Source organism: Triticum aestivum, chromosome 2A (genome assembly GCF_018294505.1).
Source record: "Triticum aestivum cultivar Chinese Spring chromosome 2A, IWGSC CS RefSeq v2.1, whole genome shotgun sequence".
Taxonomy (NCBI): Eukaryota; Viridiplantae; Streptophyta; class Magnoliopsida; order Poales; family Poaceae; genus Triticum; species Triticum aestivum.
The window spans coordinates 519,703,272-519,725,042 of NC_057797.1; the positions used below are offsets into that span (position 1 = coordinate 519,703,272).

The 21,771-nt window shown below is 43.5% G+C and overlaps 1 protein-coding gene and 1 pseudogene across 5 annotated transcripts; both read left to right on the forward strand.

The window, feature by feature from the left end:
* The first annotated feature begins 1,505 nt into the window (after positions 1-1,505).
* LOC123189200 (exocyst complex component SEC5B-like) lies at positions 1,506-17,897 on the forward strand (annotated as a pseudogene). The gene is made up of 21 exons (XR_006495631.1): positions 1,506-2,025; positions 4,680-4,846; positions 6,063-6,160; positions 6,244-6,438; positions 6,545-6,672; positions 6,775-6,933; positions 7,947-8,051; positions 8,332-8,406; positions 8,522-8,659; positions 8,766-8,948; positions 9,328-9,483; positions 9,600-9,723; positions 9,806-10,016; positions 10,640-10,755; positions 10,857-11,082; positions 13,069-13,163; positions 13,607-13,684; positions 15,883-15,939; positions 16,634-16,783; positions 16,988-17,152; positions 17,374-17,897. The product of XR_006495631.1 is annotated as an exocyst complex component SEC5B-like (transcript).
* A 778-nt stretch (positions 17,898-18,675) lies between these two features.
* Positions 18,676-21,224, forward strand: LOC123189201 (fibrillin protein 5 homolog). 4 transcript variants are annotated; one of them, XR_006495633.1, is made up of 7 exons: positions 18,676-19,114; positions 19,199-19,317; positions 19,545-19,667; positions 20,049-20,147; positions 20,235-20,299; positions 20,549-20,622; positions 20,767-20,923. XR_006495633.1 is itself a non-coding variant. In XM_044601561.1 (7 exons), the coding sequence occupies exons 1-7, from the start codon at positions 18,871-18,873 to the stop codon at positions 20,984-20,986; spliced, it is 924 nt and encodes a 307-aa protein (XP_044457496.1). In that variant the 5' UTR covers positions 18,682-18,870; the 3' UTR covers positions 20,987-21,224. The 4 variants fall into 4 exon arrangements, 2 of the variants coding, with proteins under 2 accessions (XP_044457496.1, XP_044457497.1); XR_006495632.1 differs by having other exon boundaries at positions 18,678-19,114; positions 20,790-20,970; XM_044601561.1 differs by having other exon boundaries at positions 18,682-19,114; positions 20,255-20,299; positions 20,767-21,224.
* Positions 21,225-21,771: the final 547 nt, after the last annotated feature.

Sequence of the window (21,771 nt, forward strand, 5' to 3'; positions counted from 1 at the left end):
GCGAGGTCGGGGACGCCGCTCGGTGGAGGCGTGGTGGCGGCGGAGTCCGAGATGAAGCCGGCGATGACGGACGGCGTGAGACGTCGCGCGGACAAGCTTGTCAGCACCAGCGCCCGGGCCGCCAAAGCAACGCCGACACCCGGGCAGCGAGGCCCGAGCGACCAATGGAGCAGCGGCGCCCGAGTTGAGGCAGCCGACGCAGCCGTCCCGACGCAGCCGAGGACGAGGCCGGCGAGGTAAACCGCCGGGCCGCCGGGTAGACGCGGCGGAGACGGGTGATGTGGATTGATGGGCGAGCCGGCGCGCGAGCTACGGCTATGATTGGCCGTCGCATGGCGCGAGGCCACCGGGTCGGGACGATGCATGTGTCCCGGCCGGAGCAGGGCGGTGAAGGCCGGCGCAGGGCGATGGGCGGACCGACGCGCGGACGGCGACTGGCCCTGACGGGCTGCCTCGGCGCGCGTGGCCGCCGGGTCAGAGGAGAGGCCGTCTGGTCGCGCCGGGGTCGGAGTAGAGACGCTCGGGGTCGACGGCGGTGGTGGGCGACGCAAACCGATCAAGAATAGATCGAAAAACCAAAAAAAAACGTGCGATCAAGATGACCGGCGGGAGAGAGAAAACCCCGGAGCAAGGCTCGGTGAAAAGACTCTTTAGGGCAGCCGGTTAACACGACCGGCGGACGAATCCTAGGTACGGGCGACGCGGCCCCCGGCAACGGTCATGGAAACCGACCGCCTCAGGGACGACGCGCAGGTGCGGAAACAGCGGCAGATAGGTTTAGGATCGACTTGCGATAGATACCATGTTAGAAGGGAAAAAGAGAAGATTGGTGCAATATGATGGATGTATTATTGAGCCTCGAGGGCGAGTATATATTGAATACAAGAGTTGAAGGGCAAGACGCCTCTCCTGGAGATAAGGTAGGAGACGGATTACAAGATTACAAATCCTAGACTACCAAATACATGTATCCCAAATATATCTCTAAGACTTACATTTACATTCTACTCCGTGACTCAAGCAAACACGCTTTAGGCCTTCTTTAGTTCATAGGATTGAAAAATCATAGGAAATGAGATGACATGCATCTCAAATTCTATGCACATGAATAGAAAAGAAGATGCCCTTTGATTCACACTATATGATTTTTTCCATTGAGTCTAAGCTAATGTTTATTTTCCTATAAAATGTGGAGGATAGAAAGAATTTTTCCATAAAAATAGGATTTCATTCCTATAAACCAAAGAGCTATGAAAGAATTTTTTCTATAGAAATCATATACTATAAAAATCCTACATAATTCCTTCGAACCAAAAGAGGCGTTAGAGTTGCGGTCACGCAAGCTCAGCCTGCCAGTACGGCTGTACCGCTTACCGTATCCTTCTCAGCTTCTGGCCGGTACGTCACGGCCACCGGAGCCGGTTCCCTTCGGGTCCGCATCCAATCCAAGCACGGGACGAGAGAGACGAGCCATTCCGCACTTCCGCCTTTGAACCGCCGTTCGGTCCAGCAAACTCCGTCCCGTCTTTCCGCGCGTGCAGTGCAGATCTCCCACCACCACCAGGCGGTCGAAATTTCTCCCTCTCACTCCCCCTCCCTCCCTCCTCCTCCTCCTCCCCTCCAGATCCAGGCCCCGACCCGACGCCTCCGGCCATGAGCGACAGCGATGTCGACGAGGACGAGCTCCTCCAGATGGCGCTGCAGGAGCAGGCCGCCCGGGACCTCAGCCACCAGCGCCCGGCCGGCGCGAACAAGCCCGTCGTCAACCTCGTCCGCCCGCCCGCCAACGCCCGCGGCGGCGCCAAGGCGCGCCAGCCCAGCCGCGGCGGCGACGAGGACGACGACTCCGAGGTCGAGATGCTATCCATTTCCTCCGGCGACGAGGACGGCGCCCCCGCCCGCGAGCGCGGGCCCCCGCCGCCCCGCGGGGGCGGCCGCGCCGGGGCTCGGAGGGCCGCGTCGCGGGACGATGCTGATCTCGACGACGCTGAGCCCAGGAGCTGGAAGCGTGTCGACGAGGCTGAGGTACGGATTGCAGAGATCTCGATCCCGGGGTTGGCGTCTGTGGTGATCGTACGCTTTGATCACCCGCTCAATTGTGCTTCTCTCGAGGGTTTCCAGGGAAATGAGCCAGAGAGTAGATTTTCTTGATTTCAATTTCAACGGGGTCGGATCGTTGTTTGATTGCTAAATTTTAGCCACTGGCGTCAAGCTTGCACAGCTACTTCGCTTTCAACATGCGCATTGTTTTAGCTCCATCTGGATTATATAGAGTGTGCCCAATTCAATTGTGTCGTGCGCCGTGTTAGTTGTGGCACTGCAGAGTAGGCCTGCTTGTTTGGACAGGGGGCATTTTTGGCGAGGGTGTAGTTTAATCATGTGAGACGCATTCCACATTTCCACTTAGCCTGCTTGTATCTTCATGAGATTTGGGTGCTGAACATGGAGTTTGACATAATCATAGCCAGTGCTTATACAACTTTGCTAATGTGTCATAAGCAACGCTAGGTTCATCACAACAACTGTACGGGTGTGGTTACGATTGCCACGCATTGCTGCTAAGTGTTTCCTCTGTAGGTTGCTGAATAAGACAACTTTCGTTTGGGTTTCTTCTAGCTGCAGATTCACAGAATTCTTGTACATCACATATTCTTCCTCCGCCCGGAATTACTTGACGCTCAAATGGATGTATCTAGCACTGAAATATGTCTAGATACATCTGTTTGACCGTCAACTAATTCCGGACGGAGGGACTATTATTCATAAGTGTCTGCAGTCCGACTCAGTAGAATGTTCATGTAAAAATGATCCACTGGACTCAGCTTAGGGTGTGTTTGGTTGGGGAACTAAGTGGAATGGAATGTCATGGTTCCATTCCACTGGAATGGGTTTGGTTCCGTTCCGTTGCTTGGTTCTGAGCAATTAGGTGAAATGGAACGGTTCCATTTTAGTGTTTGGTTGGAGAGAGGAAGGGAATGGATTTGGTTCAGCTCACCCCTTGCATAGGAATGGTGAGATTACCTCTCACATATGTATATGTATATTTTTCACCACTATAGCTCTTTGCATCTTTAACAAACAATAGGACAGGAGAATATATTGTCAAAATCTGTAAGGAAAAGTCATCCACTCATATAGATGTGAAAAGATCTGCAAAATCCTAGTCATCCAAACAAAATATCTTGATAGTTATGGAGGGTATACAATTGTCCCTCTTCTTTCTCAAATTTGCGCATACACTCATGTACTCCAAAATTTAGTACTCCCTCCGTAAAGAAATATATAAGAGCATTTAGATCAATTTTTCAAGAAATATAAATGCTCTTATATTTCTTGAAAAATTGATCTAAATGCTATTATATTTCTTTACAGAGGGAGTAGTTCTTATCTGATAAAAGTACATCTTTCCAAGAATTAACATGGGTATTAATCTTATCAAGTAATCCAGCACTGTGTCATGAAGCACTGAATACTTCAGCATAACTGCATAAGATCACATAAAAATGCAGCACCGATGTACACAAGAAATACCAAATTGTACAACTGTTGCAACTAGCATTTTATAGAAACCTGAAACTGTGGTTCCAGACCAATCTACGTAAGTACATATCGGTGTACGCTTAGCCATGTCAATTCATGAGTTGTTTTGAGTAGCCAAGACTTGTGTGATACGTAAAAATCTCATTCTGCAAGATAGATTGGCAAGAGAATTTAACTTGCTGCTGTGCTGGTGGGGCCGCGTGTCTCTGTTTGCTCCATGGGCCCTCCGATGCAGCTGTGCGACCTGAGTCATCGCTGCTGTTGCTGCTGTTTTGATCCCTCTTCCCTTCTAGTACACAGCAGCAGGAACAGCACATGTGGCAGCAACGCATCCTTGGGCGTTCAGCCGCCATTGCCCTCGTCTGCAAACAGGGTGAAGCAGCAACAGCCTCTCCGGCAGGCCCCTCACCGCCGCAGCAGCTGGCGACTGTACGTAATGAGCTGTAAGCCTTGGACATGTCCAAGGACTGGCTCGTCGGTGGCATCCCCGATGAGTTCTCAGGGAGGAACTTGAGGCGGCTATGGCGCGGCGCCCTTAGCGCCGAGCTCGAGGCGGAGGAGGGGTGACTACGGGACAAAGTCCGGCAGGCGCGCGTCGGCGGAGCCTGAGAGAAGCGGCGGGAGCGCAAGGTGGCAGAGCATCGGAGAGCCAGCAGCTACAGAGTCTCTCCATCAGCCTGACGGTTACATTGGCTAGCTCGAGGGAGGGAGAGGGTAGGGGAATCGTGGGGACTGAGGCTAGGTCCTGGGTGAGCCGTGATGTTTTTTTTTGTCGCTAATTCCAGCGAGAACGTGTAGATTCCACTGATTCAGAGGTATCACCCGGTTCTGCATCTGGGAGTATAGTCCCTTGGTAGAACCGGCGCATTCCGTTCCTCCACAACCAAACACAGTAATGTGCTCCAAGTATAGAACCGTTTCATTATATTCCACTTGAAGTGCCCAACCAAACACACCCTTAATCTCAGCCATTCAACCTTGATGTCTCCTTATACATCATCTTCATATATCTGCATTCTTTGATAATAGTTACCAAATGCCTTGAACATGAAGTTTCATTTCACATGCTATATTGCACTTCTTTGTTTCCATACTCATGCAGAAAAGGCCTAACGCTCATCCGCCTTTGCTTCGGCCAGCTTGCTCGCAGGGTTCGGGAAATGCGTGAAGCAAGAGCGGCGCCTAGCGTTCAAGCACTTGATCAGAAAGCGGCAGCAGCAGCAGCAGCAGCAGCAGCTCGAAAGGCGCTCACAAGTGTACAGACTTTACCTAAAGGCGTGGAGGTTTTGGATCCATTAGGCCTTGGGTAACTATCTGGGTCATCAAACATTTATGATCAATTAAAGCCGTGTTCTGTTTCTAGTGCTCCAATCATATTACACCTGGAAAATATTTTGTAAAAGATAAGTCCAGTTCATGCTCAGTTCTCACCTACTAGTGCATCCCTTGCACCAAAAGGTGCACCTTGGGCTTCACGTATATTCTATGAATGCCTTATGTGAATTTTTGATGAGTATCCTGCTGCTATGCGGGTACTAATATTTCTTTTCACAGTCTTCTGTGATTGTGGATGAGTACGCACAAACTGTCAAATCCTATATGCATTGGCCTTAAAGACACTTTTATGGATACTAGCTTCTGACCCAGACAGCCTGTTTGGTAAACACTTGGGCAGGGGAATGGGAGTTTGCACAAGGTGTTTATGGAGGGATTAGTCATGGGAAGTAGATTTTTACTCCCATTCCCTTGTTTGGCATATGGTAGGAATTAGTGTGGGATAAAACTCGACTCATGAATTAACAGGGTATCCCCTGGGAAGAAATAAGTGGGAATTGGCTTCCTCAACTCCCATTCCCCTTCCCACTTAAACTCCCATTTCCTCTAATCAAACAGTGGACTTTTAGTCTCCTCACCCCTCAACTCCCATTCCCTATCTCTAATTCCCCCAAACCAAACACGCTGAGAGCCAATACATTTTGTTTTGTTTTGTTGGAGAAGTCCAGAAGCCAGCTTAAGATGGGGTGGGTGGGACAATCAGGTAAAAAGCTAGAGAAGCTAGGAGGGATTAGCTTTCTGTGTCCTTTGCGTTAGCTTCCGTTTATCCAAAAGACAAGTGGAGAAACGGTAGGAGGGATCATATTCTTTGTCATTCTTTGAGATAGCTGTTTATCCAAAAGGCAAGTGGAGAAGAAGCCTGGTATTTAGACTGGTTTCTTCATCTGCCTTTAGAAGCTTTAGTAGAAGCCTGGCCAAATAGGCATCATCATTCATGGAAAGATTTGCGAATCACATTTTAAAAATTTATTGAAGTAATGAACATGGCCTTTGTTGTGATCTATTTGGAATTTGGACATAACAGATATTATTATATTAACTCAAAAGCGTCGATAGTGCTGTGCAGTGCAGTGTCTGCGTCACAGGCTATGTAGCACAGGGAATCAAAATAACCATGTGTTGTTTATTTTCTATTCTTCTATGTCGACTGCTTTTTCATGATTAGATAATGCTTATTTCCTTACCAGTGTTATGGATAATAAGTCCCTGCGGCTAATCACTGAAGCTTCAATGAGTTCTCCAGTTTCAAGGGAGAAGTCCCAGGGTTTGGACCCCAGTATGCGAGGTATGCCTGTTCATCATACGCAATATCCCTTTCTTTATTATTGTTCTTTTTTAACAAATGGTATATTTTTTGTACATTTGCAGAGAAAGTTATATATTCTTCTCCTCATTTTGATCCCAAGGTTTTTCTCTCGTGGGTCCACAAAGATACAAGTGCTGCTGATTTGGAGTCTGGTGCTCTTACCTTGAAAACTGATCTCAAAGGGAGAACACAGCAGAAAAAACAACTAGTCAAGGAGAATTTTGATTGTTTTGTCTCCTGCAAAACCACAATAGATGGTATTAATTTTGTTGTTAGTTTTTCCTTATTGCTGCTACATGTGTTGTCATTTACATTCTGTACAGTGTCTGCATCTCCTTGTAAATATGCTATTTTTTTCTGCAGACATTGAGTCGAAACTGAGACAGATAGAAGACGATCCTGAAGGTGCAGGTACATCTCACTTATATTCAGTCACTCAAAAAATTAGCGGTGTGGCAAATCGTGCATTTGAGCCTCTATTTGAGAGGCAGGTAAACCAACTAAACTTTCTCTCGAGCTACTTCTCATTTATCTTGATTGGTATTTCTGCAAGATTCCTTCTTGAGTGTACTAAAGTAAACCCCCTTATACAGGCCCAAGCTGATAAGATCAGATCTGTTCAAGGAATGCTTCAGAGATTCCGGACATTATTTAACCTGCCAAGCGCAATTCGTGGCAACATTAGGAAAGGAGAGTATGATCTAGCTGTCAGAGAGTACCAAAAAGCAAAATCAATTGTTCTTCCTTCTCATGTATGCCAACTTCTTAATTTATTTTAGCCTTGCCTATCACCATACGATTAGGAATTACGGGAATGGGCAGGGTGTACATGCTTACTGGTCATTGTCTTTACTCAAACAACCTTGGGGATTTAGTGGGGACCATGGACCAGTGATATCCATCATATTTGCATTACCGTCCTAGATTGCTATCTCCCCTCTATTTGCTGCTTAGTAAATTGGTGTAGTAATTTGTTTAGTGTAAAAAGTATTAAATATATCTACTTTAAATTCAGCATTACGAAATTTTCGATGCATACAGGAGAAACTTGTATGATCATTACCTAACGAAACAGCTAAAGCAGACAGTCATCTACTTGGCAGTGACTTATTAGAGCTTTAGTGGGGTTGCATTGTCATTGCCTTACCGTTGAATTATTTCCAGTAGTTTGTGGCACCATGCCAAAATTCCATTACAGGAGATTGCTCCACTAGTCTCCGAGATACTTACTAAAATGACGTGTAATTATACCATCATTTGCTACCAATTTGTGCTTGATCAGAGCACGCAACAAGTTTATGGTAGAGTTTTGAAGGATCTCACCTCTTAATATCTTTTTTTCATGCCGCCTGCTTGTCTTTCTGTTTACGAGGCAGTGTATGATAGAAATGCCATGACGATGTCTTGCATGTTGCAGCTGACTGGCGGCTGTGCATGCATCATTTGTCTCATGTTTTCCATATACTTTAGGGTTTTAAGTCCCACTGTTGTTTGCTTTATTATATTTGTACTTCTATATGGACAACAATATACAATTTGCTAATAACAGAGGTTGGTTGATTCACACTCAGCTCTTAGAAACCCGAAAGTACTGACTTGCATGTGTGTCGCTAACTTGATTTTATTGGCTGTTACATATTGTTCAAATTTTCATTGTCTTTGTAGCGCTTCCCCTCATTGTTATTTGTTAGGCACACCACAATCAACTGTAGTTTTAGTGTATTTTATATGTTTATTATATGATACTACAATGGACAACCTGTAGGTTGGAATACTGAAACGTGTACTGGAAGAAGTGGAGAAGGTAATGCATGAATTCAGGGGCATGCTTTATAAGTCAATGGAAGATCCTCATCTCGACCTTGCTGAGGTTAGTACACTGTAATATTTTGTGTTTTTGACACCTTGAAATTCATTACTTCTGTTGACATTGAAAGATGGCTTAACTTGTGAAGTTAGATTTGAGGGATCTTGACCTTGATCAGATAGTGTGACACTTCTACGAGACATAGGAAGTGGATGGATAACCTTAGGATACTGCTGGGACTAAAATTGACTATCTGATTACTAGCAATACTCACACTATTTGTAGATCAAATTTATCTGATGATTTGGTTCTATTTGCTTACTGATTCTATTCCAACTTTCAGCTTGAGAACATTGTCCGGCTATTGTTGGAGTTGGAGCCTGAGACTGATCCAGTGTGGCATTATCTTAATATTCAGGTTATCACCCTTGACCAGAAGCTTCATGCTATAGCTGACATTTTCCTATTAAATCATCTCCACTCTCTGTCATACCATATTTTAAATGTGCTTATACACTACTATTTTCTATCAGAATGGCAGAATTCATGGATTATTTGAGAAGTGTACCGTAGATCATGAAGTGCGAATGGAGATTTTGCAAAATAAAAGACATGAGAAAGTGCTATCTGATTCAAAATGGAGGCAGCTGCAACAAGAGTCGAATAAATCAGTGAGTGTCTTACTTTCTCTTGTTCAGGATGATACATGATTCGTTATTCTTATGATATTACCATGGTATTCATGGCTTTTCTTTCTCTTTTGTTTTGTTTGTGTAGTTGGAAGTTGATTCTGCTATTGGTGATTCTTTTCAAGATGATCAATTGTCATCAAGCTTCATGGCTGAAGAGGCTGATAGTTTAAGGGCAACTTACATACGCAGGTTAAGTGCTGTACTTATCCAGCATGTTCCAGCATTCTGGAGATTAGCTTTATCTGTCTTCAGTGGAAAATTTGCAAAGGTATGGACACGCAAAATCGTATTAGTTGCATGGTAGCTAAGCATGATTCACCTTGAGTATATTGTTCTAAGCAAATGGCTTTTCATGTTTAGTAGCCGTATAGGTTAGGTCTTGCTACAAGCATATTGTTTTGCGGAAACTTGTGCAACCTTCCATCGCCCTGTTCGCGCAATATTGAACTCAAACTGAAAAGTTTACATATGCTTCATGTAAATTGTTCTGATAATGTCAATATGAAAATCTGATGCCTGCTTCACATTGTCACATGAAAGTCTGATGTCTGCTTCGCATTGTCATATGGAAGTTAGAAGAGCCACCATCTTATATTTGTTTGAGCATAATAAAGAACCACACAGATGTGTTAGCTTATTCCTTACAGGCAGCTGCTGGCAATGCACTTGCTGATTCTGAGATGAATGCAAAATCTGGTGCAAATAAGACCGATGATAAAGGTGCGGAGGCGAAGTACACAAACCATAGTCTTGATGAGGTTGCTAGTATGGTTTGTGCTACTGTATCTGTTTTCGACACGAAGGTACATTACTTACTGCATGCTGGGAAAATTTGTTTGTTAACCATGATACTTAATACTTTGCACTTGGTCTTATGATTGTATTTGCAATTCTAGTAATCGTGCTTTCACACAAACAGGTTCAGAATACTTTTCGTGATTTTGAGGAATGCAACATTCTTCGTCCATTTATGGGTGACACTATAAAAGAAATAGCTAAGGCTTGTCAGACCCTCGAGGGGAAGGATTCATCTCCAACTGCTGGTATAGTTAGTGCCATTTTCTAAAAGTTGCTTTTACACAGAAATTTGCTGTGTATCCTGAATGTGTTTAACAACTGTGCCAGTTAAAATGTTGCATGCCCTTCATTCTGAAATGACAAAGCTCTACATTCTTCGACTTTGTTCTTGGATGCGGGTAACAACTAAGGAAGTATCAAAACATGAGACTTGGGTTACTTTGTCAACCCTTGAGAGAAACAAGTCTCCGTATGCAATTTCATGCCTGCCCTTGGAGTTCCGTGAAATCACAATTTCCGCAATGGACCGGATTGAATTGTAAGCGTGCTTCTGTATTTCTGCTCAACACTGTACTTTATCAATTTGTCTAGTTTGTTACGGAGTTAAGCACTTATGGTTGCGATTTCTGAGCCATGTGAAGTTTTCTGGCTGTATTTTTTCCCTTGTAGTTGACCTTTTTCTTTGTAATGTTTGCATTTCAAAGCTTATTTCCTTGTTGGGAACTCCAGGTTTTCTGCACAACTAGGGGAGGCTAAATATCTTTCTTTTTGCAAGCACAATATGTTAGTCTATGACAATGCAAGGCAAGGCAATTGCATTCTTGTTACTCACACCCCAAAATTCAACTTTGACCATAAATTAGACATATCAAATGTGAGTTATATGCGATAAAAATTATACCATTGAATTCATATTCGAAAGAACTATTCAGTGGTATAATTTTTAGTTCACAAAAATGTATAACATCGGTCTAATTTATGGTCAAAGTTGGATTTGGGGATGCGTGCGCGCCTTATTCATTGGAATGGAGGGACCATATCATGATCAATCACACATCACAACTGCATCCTGATCTACGTTTGAAAGTATCAAACTACGTACCTTCAGCCTTCACTTTTGAAAGTATCAAACTGCATCCTGATCGACGTTGTCTATTTCAGAATGATCTTTAATCTCAGGAATGAGACTGCCAAGTCTTACGACATTACTCGACAGCTTCAGGAAATCCATGAGTCTGTTAGACTTGCATTTCTAAATTCTTTTCGGGATTTTGCAGGTATGGAGTTGATTTATGTTATAGTTATTCCGAAATTCTGAATTGTTGTATTTAATTATGGCATCATTGTTTATTCTTCACAACCTGTGTAAACTTATCAGGTTATCTGGGGACATTTGGAGCGGAACTAGCTCAGAGTAGATCAAATAAAGAAAACAATCATGTGCAAAATGGGTATATGAATGGTACTGATAGAGAATCATCTGCTAGCATGGATGGAGACTTGCACAAGAAGCTATTGGTTGTTTTGAGTAACATTGGATATTGTAAAGCAGAACTTTCAGATCAACTGTATAACAAATATAGGCACATTTGGTCTCCGATCAGGTACATGGCCTACTCTTATTTTTCTGGTAGCATTCTTCAAGTATTGCTGCATTGCATAATGCTCTAAAACCTATTATGGTTCAAATTCCCTAACATTCCACCCTCAAATAATAATAATTTTCTTGAGGTCATCTGTTGTTAGTTCTTTACTATTTTCATGTCATTATCTTCCTTTGAAGCTAATTCAGATGCATCTTAGTCATTAGAATGTAATTTACTAACTGATCACTCTTTAATTGAATTTTCGTACCAGAAATATTGTGGAAGGATTCCTATCTAACTGAATGTTTACATACTATTCAATTAGAGCCACTGATTTTTATCCAGTTGATATTTAAATATTACTTCCAACAACAACAACAAAGCCTTCAGTCCCAAACAGGTTGGGTAGGCTAGAGCTGAAACCCATAAGATCTCGCAACCAACTCATGGTTCTGGCACATGGATAGCTAGCTTCCACGCACCCCTGTCCATGGCTAGTTCTTTGGTGATATTCCAGTCCTTCAGATCTCTCTTTACGGACTCCTCCCATGTCAAGTTTGGTCTACCCGACCTCTCTTGACATTATCAGCACGCTTTAGCCATCCGCTGTGCACTGGAGCTTCTGGTGGCCTGCGCTGAATATGCCCAAACCATCTTAGACGATGTTGGACAAGCTTCTCTTCAATCGGTGCTACCCCAACTCTATCCCGTATATCATCATTCCGGACCTGATCCTTCCTTGTGTGGCCACACATCCATCTCAAAATGTGCATCTCCGCTACACCTAACTGTTGAACATATCGCCTTTTAGTCGGCCAACACTCAGCGCCATACAACATTGCAGGTCGAGTTGCCGTCCTATAGAACCTGCCTTTTAGCTTTTGTGGCACTCTCTTGTCACAGAGAACACCAGAAGCTTGGAACCACTTCATCCATCTGGCTTTGATTCGATGACTCACATCTTCATCGATATCACCATCCTTCTGCAGCATTGACCCCAAATATCGAAAGGTGTCCTTCTGAGGTATCACCTGCCCATCAAGGCTAACCTCCTCCTCCTCGTGCCTAGTAGTACTGAAACCGCACCTCATGTACTCAGTTTTAGTTCTACTAAGCCTAAAACCTTGTGATTCCAAGGTTTGTCTCCATAGCTCTAACTTTCTATTAACCCCCGTCCGATGATCATCGACTAGCACCACATCATCCGCAAAGAGCATACACCATGGGTTATCTCCTTGTATATCCCTTGTGACCTCATCCATAACCAAAACAAAAAGATAAGGGCTCAGAGCCGACCCTTGGTGCAGTCCTATTTTAGTCTTAATCGGGAAGTCATCAGTGTTGCCATCACTTGTTCGAACACTTGTCACAACATTATCGTACATGTTCTTGATGAGGGTAATGTACTTTGTTGGGACTTTGTGTTTCTCCATGGCCCACCGCATTATCAGTTGTAATAGCATCTTATATTATGGGACGGAGGGAGTACATCTCAATTAGAACTACTCATATTTCAGCATTTTGAACTGAAAGAGAGAAAAATGCGCCTTTTGACTTTAAGATACATTTGGGCTAGAAGAGAGCAGTGCCATAGTAACAGCATGCTTAAGTGGCCATCCTGGGTTGATTCTTGACTTAAGGTGTAGTTTGCTTGGCCGAAGGTTCCACCCACCAGTTAGGGATGTCGCTATGAATGGCACTAGTGTCTGGGAAGGAAGATGCAAAAAGATTTCTAGGGTTAAGTACAAATTTATCTTCAGATGAGCCTAACTCTGAAATCATTTCCATTAGTGTGATATCCTATGAATATGCTACATTTTGTACCTTGTTGCATCCAGTTTTGAGCCTCTCCTTTTTGTAGGATATCAGTCATTAGAAGAAAACCTTGTATGTCTCATTCTTTATCCATATATATTTCTTGTAAGCATGAAAATATTATTTACTCATTTTAGAAACATTTCTCAAGATACATCTACTTCACCAATGACAGTTTCACTATCACAGGGATAATGATGAACGTAGTGCTGATATGCGAGATCTTGGTGACATCCTTCTCTGGACTTGAGGATAAAGTCCTCGACCAATATACTTTTGCAAAGGTATGGTTGGTAATGGAGGACTTTCTGTTGATCAACCAGTATATGTATGGTCTGTTGAACATCCCGCTGCCAGGGCGCCTTGTCGCTTTATTCCTATCTTGTTGTGCGAACGTTAATCTGGGATATTTTACTTGCTGAAGATTTGTTACGCAAACACCAGATATATTGTCATCCGTCAACAGTAGTATAATCTTTGAAAGAATCGCTTAAATGATGCCAACTATAATATTTCATTTTGGTATGAAGTAGCAGTAATTTGATTAAAAGCCGTTGTTATTGTACTGGCTTTCTATTACTCTGGAATAAGCCATATGCTTGTAAACAAGTAGATCATACTTGACGCCATAAACATGTTTTCCGGATTATCAGTTTTTGGGTATGTTCGCATTTTATAGTCTGCTTTCGCTTTTACTCATCATGATTTTTTGTTTTCTTTTGATTAGTCAAACGTGATCAGAAATGCTGCACAGAACTATCTGTTGGATTCTGGGATTCATTGGGGGGCAGCACCTGTAGTGAAGGTATGCAATACAAAGGATGACAAGCCCCTATTGATGCTATCTCAATTATCTATTAGTAGTTCTTTATTTATTGATGAAACAGCCAATTGCATTCTACCGCTAGAGTTTCCGTCCTGATGCAGTTCAAAATCATGGCTGGATCCAACCCACTCAAACTGCTGCACAACCCTTCTTGGCAGGTTTTGCACAGTTCGTGGGCTACATTACCAATTTGCCACTAAACAATAGCTTCCGTTCGCACTCCTGTTTTATTTCCAGCTCTCTGCCAATGCCCTGCTCCTAATCGTTGGCAGTGGTGGCACTGAGCACGACCTCTTGCTCAGCAGGATGGCGACCTCTTCTGCGCATCCGACCTCTCAGCACTGAGGTGCCCGGTATTGCACTCTGTCCAGAAGGATGTTCTCCTGCTCCTTGGTGGTGACATTGTGTCCTGTACTCCTGTGATTGTTGCTGTGCAGTCGGGCTAGTGCTATGATCTAATTGTGATGAGAGCGTAGGTGCCCAGCAGTTTGCTAGTGAAGGGCAGATGCATCAAGCAACAGCATCGCCTGATGAGGTGGTGGGGTGTTTTCTGCTGGCAGTTGTTGAAGTGTATATGTGGATTGCCTAGCCCTTTCCATCAGTTCGGACTTTTGGGGCTAGTTCATGAAGCTTAACATGGTATCAGGGCCTAAGGTCTTGAGTTCAAGTCCCGACTCTCGCAATTTATCTAAAAATTGTTGCACCCCCCTTTGTGTCCATGTCTAGGCCTCTTGAGCCATACCTCTGAGTCTATGTGATAGCCTGGCTTATTAGGGATGATAGACTACTCATATCAATAAGGAATTCCTTCTTTTTTGGAAGCCCATTCGGATAGAACTCCAAAGTTAAGCGTGCTCAGCTTGGAGTAATTTCAGGATGGGTGACCGACCGGGAAGTTGCTCTCGGGTGCGCACGAGTGAGGACAAAGGGGCTGTTTGGTTCTAGGCCTAACCATGCCACATTTTGCCATATAATATTGCCACACTTGCCTAAGGTTAGTTCTTCAAAATGAGAGCCACAAGTTGGCAAGCCTAAGGGAATCTTGCCACACTTTTTGAGTGTATGTGATGTGGGACCCTAGTGTGGCTTGCCTAAGGTGTGGCTTGAACCAAACACCCACCCAAGTTGGTCAAACTTGCCTAACCTTAGATGTGGCAACCTTAGGCAAATTTAGTCTCAAACCAAACAGCCCCAAAGTGCGCAGAAAAGAGTAGTATTGATCTGTGGGGCCAGTCTAGATCCCGCCAGGAGTAACGACCACCGGCGGGTGTGTCCGGGGCGTTACAGTCTATCCATGTGTTGACTTCCCGCGTCACACGTGAGAGGGGGGGTTGAAGTGTATATGTGGATTGCCTAGCCCGACCACCGGCGGGTGTGTCCGGGGCGTTACAGTCTATCCATGTGTTGACTTCCCGCGTCACATGTGAGAGGGGGTGTTGAAGTGTATATGTGGATTGCCTAGCCCTTTCCATCAGTTCGGACTTTTGGTTGCGTTGGCTAGTGCATGAAGCTTAACAGCAGTCACCTCCGTGTGCGTCTGAGCGAAAGCGCTGCTGGTTGCCTCGCACCATTGCCAGATGAGGCGCTGGGCTGCTTCTTGCCGGTGGCCTTCATGCAGAGCACCCATCACTACCAGATGAACATTATTGTTTCTTGCCTCACGTTGCTGAGATGACATTCACTAACTTCAGTGAGGCTAGTTCAACTCCAGCGTCAGCATCACCTCTCCTCTTTCAGTTCTTTCGAGTTGCCAATCACATCTTTGGAATCTTATGCTTGCCATTTGCTTCTCTCAATTTATTGTTGCCACAAACTTCTTTCAAATATATCCTCCCCTGTTGTTTCTTTCTGCATTCTCAGCTTAATCATCTTCTTCATCACCAGTGTGTTACTTTGGAATGGCTTGGGATGGGCTGGGTTGGGATTTCATGCCAAGGAACTGTCTATGAACAGGGCTTATTCAGAACATGTAGCATCTTCCCCATTTACTGCAAGGACAGTTACAACTTACACTAATAGTATCTTGTGGCTCCACTTTTTTTTGCTGACCTAACTGGTGTTTGCGTAGTGGCATGCATTTATTGAGTTGCAAATGTTTTTGCTGTCTTATGAATTTAGCATTTTGTCAATGCGAGTGTAGTCTTGTTGCACTCTAATTCAATTTATTGTCCTCGCAGGGCATACGGGATGCAACTCTTGATTTACTGCACATCCTTGTAGCTGTACATGCCGAGGTTTTTATCATTTTCCTTTTCTTCCTTTCATTATTTTAGCATGTGACACAACTATCTTTCCAGGAATAACATGCGTAAAAATGGGCAGATTTCAAACTTTTTTTTAGTCCGATGGGTTCGTTATGTCCACTTCTGCAGTTCTGCTAAGCTTTCTATTGTGCAAGTAAAATGGACAGATTTCAAACTTTATTTTATTTCTGTTTATCTGATAAATATAGGAAAAATACCTTTATATTATAAACTGGATCAATATTTTTCTGCTTAATGAATACTCAGAGATCCTGATGTTTCCGTAAAAAAGTTAGTCTGTAAGGTGGCTGGTATTAAGTACTAGACAGGGCATTTTCAGTGGTAGCTGGACCTGGTCTCTGTCCTGGAATTTGACAATTTTTGAAGAACTTGGTAACACTGCATTATGTATTTTAATTCTGTTTCCAGTGATGCTATGATGTATTTGTTCTATAACCCAAATTAAAACCATTGTATTTCATTCTGGATAACTTTTGTCTGGATCCTGTTTCCTACTTATACACTAAATAAACACTAATTTAAAACTCTAGGGCCGCTTGTTTTCAGAAACCGCATGACAGGTTGCTGTTGGCAGTTATAATCTATACAGTAAAGTAAGGTACATGGATAAATCTGCTTTAATTCCATCAAAATTCTTTTATGCTCTACCTTTGTCTTGTTTCAGGTATACTCAGGTGCTAGGCCTTTGTTGGAGAAAACGCTGAAAATTTTGGTCGAGGGTTTGGTCGACATCTTTCTTAGTCTTTTTTATGAGAACAAGGCCAAGGATCTCAGAATGTTGGATGCAAATGGTTTTTGTCAGCTCATGCTTGAGGTAAGTTATGTACTCCCTCCGATCCATATTAATTGTCGCAGACTTAGTACAAAGTTAGTAGAACTTTGTGCTAAATCTGTGTCAATTAATTTGGGCCAGAGGGAGTAGTTACTTTTGTTTACCGTAGGATTATTAATGAGCCTTTACTATGCAGTTGTTCAACTAGTGAAGTTAAGCACTCTCCTTTTTGTTATATGCTTGCAGCTTGAGTATTTTGAAACCGTGTTAAACACATACTTCTCTACTGAGGCACAACAAGCTCTGAAATCTTTGCAAGAGAGTTTGTTGGAGAAGGCCTGTGAAAGTGGCAGTGAAGATGCTGCATCAGATGATAAACAAGTGCCATCAGTATCACCCGATGATTTGCTTGTAAGTACTCCAAACATTCATGCCTGTCCACGAATTGTGATACATGAAAAATTCATCTAGTAGAGTACCATCACAGTAATCTATTGAAATATAGGCGTGCTGTGTAAGCCTTGATATTTATGATCCTTTGGACTAAGCTCGATTACATTGAAAAGTGTTCTTTAGGGTAAGTTTACTTTTGCAACGGACATTGTATAATCGGAAGTCTGTGTTTTCCCCAGGCTCTTGCTCAGCAACACGGCAGTGATCTGCTGCAAGGGGAGCTGGAGAGAACCCGATTAAATATAGCATGTTTTATGGAGCCAACTCTTCAATCAGGCTCGAAAACTTCAGCTTATTCGTCTTACCAGGCACCAGCACCACATCATCCCCAGGCTCAAGTCTCCTCCCCTAGTTTTAGAAGGCAGCAGCAGACAAGTTCAAATTCTCCCATAGTCTCTAGAAGACGCCGATGAACTAAATGCTGAGAGCAACATTTTCTTTATCGACCTCTTCCTTAAACTCCCTTTTTTTAAAAGGAAGTCCCTCTTTTCTTGGGTTGCTTGTATTTTTTTTCCATTCATTGTAATTAGCATCATGTTGTGTATTATGAATTTTGATCCATTCTTTTGGTGTTGTATGATAAAAGGGCAGGGTACAGGTGCTGCTGTACGGGACTTTGTACTTGTATAATCTCCAGGAACTGGAATTGTTATTTCCATGTTTTCAGAAGATACCACTGCAAATTATACTTGTTTTGAACCAAGTGATACTCCCTCCATTCCTTAATATAAGCCTTTTTTAGACATTCCAATATTACATATGGAGCAAAATGAGTAAATCTACACTTTAGAATGCGTATATATACTATATATACATCTGTATGTAGTCTGTATTGAAATCTCTAAAACGTCTTGTATTTAGAAATGGAGTAGATCTTATCTTGGGTCGTCTCCCGTTAAATGTAATGATGACTCCTGTTGTCTGAGCCTACGTTTGAACCTCACACTGTTTCAGCTGAGCGTGTATATTCTAGGCTGAGTTGACGAGTTGTTGCATACTCGAGCAGACAAGGTGTTGCGTATATTAGTTTGTGCACTAGTATATACATTGTACAGTTGAACCTGGGTTGTAGTAATTGTATTATTTGGTACTCATTTTATAAACTAATATAAGAGCGTTTAGATCACTACTTATATTAGTTTATGGAGGGAGTACTTGTCTACAGCATACACCTCCGGCTTCCTCAAGAATTTGCTAGGATTGAGGGGATCTTCTGATTGTAATTGAATGGAAGATAAGATCAGCACTTTGATTTGTCTCGCATTGTTGTCAGCAAGCACGTGTTGCAGGCTCGAGATCCGGCTTCTGCCTCCAGTAGTCAGCACAGCGCAGCAGCAACGGTTTATATATTTTCCTTGAAACGGGACCTACACTACACGGCTATGCGCAGGACAGTTGCATCTGCACCCACTTGCACTGCTACGCAACATGCCGTGGTCGACTCCTCGGGAACGAACAAGGCACCACAACACAAGAACGTTATCCTCCCAGACCCCCGTGTCCACGACTCCACGTGTTTGCACTCTCCCAGACCCACCCAGAGGCCAGAGCTGCATATCTCCGCCCCGCCAATCAACGTCTCCCAGTAGCAACCTCACGCATGGAGGAGAGGGAGCATGGTGCAGCCCAAGAGTAGGCCCCGCGAGTGAGCCCGCCCGCCCTCCGCCCTGCCTGCCATGGCAGCCTCCCTCCTCCTCCTCTCCCCCTCGCCTCACTGCCACTGCATTACCACGCCCACCAGGGGAACCGGAACGCCGCTGCCTTCCCCGCGGTGCCACCCACCAGCTCCGCGGCGCCGGCCGCGGCCGCGGGGCGCGGGGCTGGTGGCGAGAGGCGCCGCGGTGCCTCCCGAGCAAAGCTTAGCGCCTCACTACGAGACTCTGGGCGACGCCAAGTCTGCGCTGTACCAAGCTCTGGAAGGTTTGCTGCTGCTATTTGGTGCTTGGTTTCGTTGGTGCTTCTGAACTGGACTCTTGATTCCCGTCTCTACTGTTCTGGCAAAAGGTATCGACAGAGGAATATTTGGCATAACCTCCGCGAAAAGGTCCGAGATTCATGCTCTGGTGGAGCTCTTGGAGTCCCGGAATCCTACACCGAATCCCACCGACAAATTGCACGACAAGGTACACAATCTGAATATTCTTCTTCCAATCAGTTTTTGTAGTATAATTCAGCTATGGGTCGCGGTAAATTGAAGTGTTGACTCGTCGTCCTTCCATGCTTTTAAGCTTAAGTGTGACTGCTAGAAAGAGTTACGCTGGCTTGGGCAGTTAATAGTAGATGCCAAATTTTTTAAAAACCAGAGGAACACCTGCAATTACTGACTCTGGGAAACTTGAGACGATGCAAGGTGGACGGCTGCTGGAGGCTCATCTATAGCACCATCTCGATTCTGGGGAAAAGGAGAACCAAGTTAGGCCTGCGAGATTTCATCAGCCTGGGGGATTTCTTCCAGATAATCGATGTCAAGGAGGTTAGTCAAACGTTGCCCATCAAATTTCAGCAAACCAATGCTACATTTTTCCTTTTCCTTTTTAATTTGTTCTATAATTCTTGTATGTATGTACTCTGTAGCCCCAACTGTACAATTTATGCTTTTACAGCTGTGTAGCGTAGATTTTGAATAGTGTAATGTTAAATGATAATCTTGTGCCCTGAACTTAGCATTGAAATGCAACGAAATTAGGATTCATACACAATGCCAGAAACATAGGATTTGTGTTTTAACTGTACAAGTAGTTCATGAAACTGAGTGCTATTGTAAAGATTCTAGTACTTCCCAACCAAGTAAGTTTTGATTGTTGGTATATCTTGAAATAAATGGAGATTTAGCGTCACTTCTGTACACCCAAAGGAAAAGGCGGTGAGTGTCATAAAGTTCAGCGCAAGAGCATTGAAGATATTCTCAGGCCAACTTGCTATTGAAGCATCCTACACTATCACGACAAAAACAGTAAGAAATTCTATGCTGGCATCTCTCATGTCTAAAAATTTCATGTGTCTGACTGCTAATTGACGTAAGCCTGTAATTTCCTCACAGCTTGTGGTGTCTTGTTTCAGAGAGTGGGTATCAAGCTTGAGAGTTCAACAATCACCCCAGATCAGGTACAAGTTGTGATCTTTATTGTATCAACACCCAATACATAGTTATCCCCTGCGAAATGGGAAAAAGTTTTAAATGTTAATGTCGCTACCAAAATGAACAAAACTAAATTCAGGGCCAATCACTCGTATCTTTTGTTTGGTGACAAGAACGACACCTTGGACTATGTTTATTTGTGGAACAAGAATGATACCATGGTCTTTCACTTACCTAATGTTTATTTTGACCGTTTGTCACATTGGGCTATGCAGTTGATGAATATCTTCCAGAAGAACTACGACATGCTCCTTGCCATATTCAACCCAGAAGGTTGGCTTGAGATAACGTATCCTTTTGGTGTTGCTGAGTGCTACTCTACACTTGATTGATTTTTCGAATTGGTGTTTCTGCCTGTTTTTTTTTCCTCCCAAATTGGTGTTTTTGCCACTCTTCTATTTATACATATAGCAAACCTACTTCATGTATATAGTCTTCCTCATCAAATTTTACTAGATATGTTGACGAATCTCTACGGATCGGCAGAGATGACAAGGCAAACATCTTTGTTCTGGAGAAAACAGACCCATCTCAAGTGTAAGAAGATCTACGAAGCAAAATGTGTGCAAATATTCGTAATTTCTGACAATGAGTGCATCGACACTCAGAGAAGAGGCCACATTAACGTATTCCGCGGCACAAATGATTGTTAACAGCTCAGTGCAGATCATCGATTCAACCACTCATCAATTTCTCCTGAAAAGCATAAGCAGCATTCTTTTTTACGACCGTAGAAACATTTGTTTTTTGGATTTTTTAGCTGTGCACTGTCAATGTATCAATGTAAGTATGTAACTATGAAAGTTCAGTTACATAGAGAATCAAACTGCCCCATCATAGGGAGCAATTAAACAAATATCCAATTTTGAAATACAATTTTTTTTTCAAATACCTGTCAAAGTTTCAAATACTACGAGTACTATTCGCTTATCGCTCGTCTTATTTGTACCGGGATTTCTTTAAATGTTTGACGAAATTTTGCAGCCTCACAAAGATTGTAAAACGACCTACATATGCACAATTTTGTTTTAAGAGTCATGCAACATGGGATGAGCTTGGCATATAGCATCATGTAATTAAACCTGAATAAATGTGTACATGTAGCATATTTTCTCTTTGCCTTCTCATCTAAGGTACCCTGCCATATTTTCTTAGAACGGGTACCCTGCAATGTGGGCATCCTTAAATTTTGGAGTCTACTCCAAATCAAGACCACGAGCCTCAGTATTTGGCGGCTGGGCGAGGAGTTACAGCATGCTCTTCATCCACTCAAATCTTGGCACCACAAACATTTCAGGACGTGTCTACTACACACTTCTATTCTTTTAGAGTCTTTTGATCCTCCAAGCGCAGAGGACTGTAGGACAACAACATTTTCTTAAGTGAGTGACCTAAGGTTTATCAATCAACGGGAGGCATATGTCGAAAGTGTTCTGTC